This window comes from Bolinopsis microptera, chromosome 7, assembly GCF_026151205.1.
Source record: "Bolinopsis microptera isolate Bmic1 chromosome 7, MBARI_Bmic_1.0, whole genome shotgun sequence".
Classification (NCBI taxonomy): domain Eukaryota; kingdom Metazoa; phylum Ctenophora; class Tentaculata; order Lobata; family Bolinopsidae; genus Bolinopsis; species Bolinopsis microptera.
In genome coordinates this window covers 757,724-763,304 of record NC_087078.1, presented here as the reverse complement: position 1 = coordinate 763,304, position 5,581 = coordinate 757,724, and the positions used below count along the sequence as shown (strand labels likewise).

General features: G+C 37.6%; 2 protein-coding genes and 1 long non-coding RNA gene across 3 annotated transcripts in view; 2 read left to right on the top strand and 1 right to left on the bottom strand.

The window, feature by feature from the left end:
• Positions 1 to 5,581, bottom strand: part of LOC134818808 (ribonucleoside-diphosphate reductase large subunit-like) — a 124,851-nt gene that overhangs the window by 55,638 nt on the left and 63,632 nt on the right. The window lies entirely within an intron of this gene.
• Positions 774 to 1,361, top strand: LOC134817833 (uncharacterized). Its single transcript, XR_010160576.1, has 3 exons — positions 774 to 863; positions 1,017 to 1,085; positions 1,266 to 1,361. It is a non-coding gene; the product is annotated as an uncharacterized LOC134817833 (long non-coding RNA).
• Positions 1,697 to 3,814, top strand: LOC134818075 (sucrase-isomaltase, intestinal-like). The gene is given in 2 exon segments (XM_063827488.1): positions 1,697 to 3,021; positions 3,024 to 3,814. Coding segments are annotated over 2 exon segments (2,079 nt in total). The 5' UTR covers positions 1,697 to 1,733.

The window sequence follows — 5,581 nt, the reverse complement described above, 5'->3', positions numbered from 1 at the left end:
TATTAGTTACTGAAGTAATGATGTGTTATAATGTGAACTGTCATACTGCTGGCTCATCGCCAATTTTAGGAGTCAAATTAATTGGATGGAATTATATATAAAGCGCAAAATAAAACATCAAACATTAATTAAATATTTTATTTGTTATCATTCAGCAATCCAACAATTCTACTTGAATGATCTAGAACTGAAGAAATTTAGAAATTGTAAATCGATATGGCTGTTTACTTCTCATTGTTATTTAAGATTCACACCTCCTCCAAAAAGAAACCATAATTTTGATTAACTCGATTAGGTTTTAACCTAGATTTTACTGGAACTTGTCGGTGCCTTGGTATTTGTGATTTTCTTTGTTTTGGTTCCTTATTATTTATTGTATCGAGGAGTTTGAGCTCATGTAAACGACTGTATGTTTAACCTTTTTGTAAACTTCATAGACCATAGTTCAGAACATACCAAACATACAGGATCATTATTTAAATCTTAATGAATATAACCTCATATCTTTAGTAATTTAAATAGTACATTTCTTGTTACTTTTAAAATTGCGCCTCGTTTATGAAGATTATTTCCAAATAACAAATTGCACTGTACTCTAGATGAGCAAGGATTTAGTTTTGGAGAACAGATCACACATATATGAAGATGTACAATCAGTACTAGAACATGCAGAGAGCTCTATCGACGAGAAGGACGGAAATACACCTGGAACTTCAACCATGACGCAGCTGACAATTGAGGACAAAGTAATAGAACAGCAGTTTTCACGAACTAAGAAGATTGTTTACTGTATTACTGGGCTGAGTATTGGTATCATTGCTGTAGTGACTATGATAACAGTAGCTCTAACAAAGACTCATTTAGTAAGTTATATTTAATACATCATGATATGACGAGCATGCATACTGTAATATTTATTGTTAAATGACGGTCCGGGTATGATTTAATTTTAAATAATTTAATGATATTCATTCAGTAACTATAAAACTATACACATTAAATTTAAAACAATACAGGATGGAGACAATATAGAAGAAAGACCTAGACTGTGGATATGCACATTGGCAGGGGATAATGCTTCAAAAGTAAGACCGCTTTCATGTCATTATGATTGCATCATACATTAATATCAATGACTCTTTCAGTATCGACCTATCACCAAAGAAATTGTGAAGTTCGTAATTCTCTTGCTAGAAAGCATGAAGAAAGTATACTGTATTGTAATTGTATACTGTAATATGAATTATGACGACATTTTATTTCAGGAAAAGTGTGAAAATGTTGGCTGCACTTACAATGAAACTGCAACTGAGGACACCCCGAATTTCCCAAAATGCTTTTACCCAACAACAAACTTTGGTTACTACGTGGAATCAATTGATAGCAATGGTATTCTTCAGCTGGTTTGGAGGAATAAACCAATGCACCCTACTCAAATACTTCACGTGTCAGTGCAGGTGATTGAGTACTCTAACGAGATCTTTAGAGTTGTCATTAAGGACCCAAAAAAGAAGCGCTATGAGGTTCCAATTGATATTGAGCCAAAAGGAGCTGCAGATATTACAACAAAAATTTACGATGTACAGACATCGGACATTGGAGAAAAGTTTTGGCTTAACGTAATAAGACAATCAAATAACGAAAGCCTTTTTGACACACGAAACACAACGTTGGTCTTCTTGGATCAGTTCTTGGAGATTACATCGATGTTGCCATCTGATCGATTTTATGGCATGCCAGAAAGAGGTGCTCCCTTTGCAAGAAGTATGGAGCACATCAAAATGCCACTGTTTGCCCATGATAATTTCCCATCACCAATTGGACAAAACATCAACCTTTACAGTTCACAGCCATTCTACATGGTGGTTGAAAACAATGGAGATGCCCATGGTGTTATGATCTACAATAGTAATGCAATGGAGGTTTATTTGGCACCAGAACCATCAGTTACTATGCGGGCCATGGGTGGCATATTTGACATGTATTTTTTCTTAGGGCCTACTCCATTGTCAGTCACTAAACAACTTACTGATGTCATAGGCAAACCATTTTTACCCCCATATTGGAGTATTGGATTTCATCTGTGTCGATATGGCTACAAAAGCACTGAAGACACAAGAGCAACCTTCAGCCGAAACTGGGAAAAGGGGTTACCAATGGATGTCCAGTGGCAAGATATCGATTACATGGATCAAAAGCTAATCTTCACAATAGACAGTGAAAAGTTCGATGGGTTGAAGGAGTTTGTGGAGAGTGTGCAAGAAAAAGGCGTGAAATATGTTATAATTGTGGACCCTGCTGTAGGTTACAAGAAGGGCTTTGATGTTTATGAGAGAGGCCATTTTGAAGATGTCTATATCAAAAACATAACTGGTGAAGACATCATAGGAAAGGTTTGGCCAGGAGAAACAGTGTTCCCTGATTTTACGAACATAAAGACTCATGCTTGGTGGAAAATGGAAATGATAGGGTTTCATGATGATTTGCCTTATGATGGCATTTGGCTGGACATGAATGAGCCAGCGAACTTTGACTCTGATGGGACTCATGGCTCCATATATGGCTGTGAAAATAACACAATTAACAATCCTCCATACAAACCGAATACAGCAGGGGATAAAATGTATTACAAGACATTGTGTCTTGATGCAAAACAAGCCTGGGGAATTCAGCGTGATCTTCATAACATCTATGGACTGACTGAAACCAAGGCAACATATGATGCATTAAAGGCCAAGAATGACAGTCAAAAGCCATTTATAATAAGCAGATCCACTTTTCTAGGATCTGGTAAATATGGAGGACATTGGCTTGGTGACAATGAAAGTAACTGGAAGCACCTTAGACAGTCTATCATTGGGATATTGGACTTCAACTTAATAGGCATACCCATGACTGGGGCAGATATAGGTGGATTCTTTGGGAATGCATCAGATGAACTGGCAATAAGGTGGCATCAGTTGGGAGCATGGTATCCTTTTTGTAGGAACCACAACTTCGAAGGGAGCAAAGACCAGGATCCAGCATATATAAATCACAAACATTTGCTATGATAAAGAGAGCAATAGAAATACGTTATGAATTGACACCCTACTGGTACACCCAATTTTACATGTCTCATAAAAGTGGTGAGCCAATAATGCGTGCTACCTTCCAAAATTACCCACAGGACACAAAGCTATTTTCAAAAGATTTTGACAACATCTATACCCAATTCATGATTGGGGAAAGCATATTAGTATGCCCAGTGACAACAGAGAGTAAAACGGAGACCAGGGTTTATCTTCCCACGTCATCTTCATGGTACAAGCATATAAATGGTACATACAGTAAGCAGCCAGCTGGGGACCAGCTAGTGAATGTCCCATATAGTGAGCTTCCTTATTTTATCAAGGGAGGAGAAATACTTTTCATGCAGATGGAGGGACAGACAACAACTTTAAGGCGAGCAAATCCTTATAAAATAGTAGTTTGCCCAGATCAGAATGATCAAGCAATAGGAATTCTATACATTGACAAAGATTTGGATAATCCAGGGGACTATGCTGTGGCGAAAATACATTATACTAGTAATGTCATATCTTTCTCTGCAGTAATATACAACAATTTTACTCTGGAGAATGAGTCTGGCAAATATGGTGATATACTGATAATAGGAGTAAGGGAACAAATAACATCTGTGACCATAGGGGGAGAAGATTTAAAAGATTTTGAGTACATTAGCGAGTCCAACGAACTTATGATTAAATCTGGAAGTATTTCAAAAGCTCTCACAGACTCCTTTGTCATTGAGATGAAGCGGAATCATTTTTGAAAGTGTATTTATGATTTTAGTATAAATATATATTGATGACCGTTTTGCAGTACAAACATACCGTCACTTGTAATGCCTTTAAACACATCTTTAATCCTATGTAGCTGAATTTTTAAATAAAAACGATGCCACCGATTAAAGTATTTTTAAAACAGATTACAGTAGTAGTAGTAGTAAATCTTTCAAAGTACGAAATATCTCTTTAAAAGAGCATCCTAGGCACCTTATAGATATCAAAACGCATAAAAAAGAAAACAAAAACATCAACCATCTTCTAACTTCTTCCATTCCTCCCTATCTAAAGCCAAAAATCTAAGGTCTTCGAAATCAGTCAAATTCTTAAGTCTAATATCAAGATTTCTACTAGTCAAGTCTTTTCTAATAACATCTAATAAGTTTAAACATGGTCTACCCCGTCTCCCTTCCATAAAAATATCAGAATTTATAGCAAATAACATAGAGATGTATGCTGGTGAGTCTTCCTGTCCTCTTAAGATATGTCCTAACATTCTCCATCGAAACTTAGAGACTCTCACAGACAAGGGAGTGACATAACAACGAGCATAGAGTGCCTCATTAGAAATAACCCCAGTAGGCCATCTGATGTTGAGGATTCTTCGGAGGTGTTTGCGATGAGCAATATCAAGTTCATTCAACGAAGCTAGTGGTGCAGCCCAGGAGTTGCAGTTGTAGAGTAGAATAGAGACTACTTGTGCCTCGTAGATTTTGATCTTCCTTTGGACTGAAATCTTGCTCTTCATCCAAACTTTCTGAAATTTACTAAAGGCAACATTACCAAGGAATATTCGATCCTTGATTACAATGTAAAATAATATTTAATCATTATTTTATTGTAAAATTGCTCGCATAGCTGAATTTTGAATTGAGATGTAAAAAAACCAATTTTATTGTTTATCACCAATCTACATAGAAAAAAAATACGCAAATTATATATTTTTAACTTTAAAAAGTGTTTTTGTGCAAAATTTTCAAAAATATGCGCGGCGTTATTTAAAATTGGTCATTTTGCTTCCAATTTTGCTTTTTCCAGAACCCTTGCAACAAGCGCGTCTGCAGTGGCGCGAAAGCACATGAGAGAAAACAATTTTGTTTGAGAAAAGACAATTTTATTATGGTTAGGTGAATTTACATGGTACATGGGGACTGCAAGCTTGCTCTAACCAAAGCCCTTTTACTTGATTGACGTTGTCAACCCTTCAAGATCGTTGCTCTGCTTTGCAGAGCAAGGATCTCGTCTTCACATAGCCATGTGTCTATACTACGCGTACTGCGTGTTACCTGGGGACCTCAGGCTATTATGTTCATAAACATATAAATAGAGATTCGGTGGAATGACAGGCTGAGCGCGGCCCAGTAAACTGCGTGACGCGCTTGTTTCACAAGTAGAATCCTGTGCCGCCTTCGGCGGTCGCGCGCTACTGCAAGCGAAAGGGCTCTGGTTAAAGTAAATCTCATCGATGCGAAGCAAGAATGCTAGTTTGCGCGGCGCGTCGAATTCCTCCAACCCTCTCGCTTGCAGTATTGTAGGTTTATAACCTACCAGGACGCGCGCCGAGTTGGACCCATCGACGGTAGACACATGGCTATGTGGAACTGCAGGCTATTATATTTATGTCCATAATCCGAATAGAGATTAGCTGCGGAATGACAGGCTTTGGAGGGCTTCGATGCGCAAACCAGCATTTTTGCTTCGCATATCTCGATGGGTTGACATCGTCAATCAAAACTGAAGACAGGCTGAGCGCC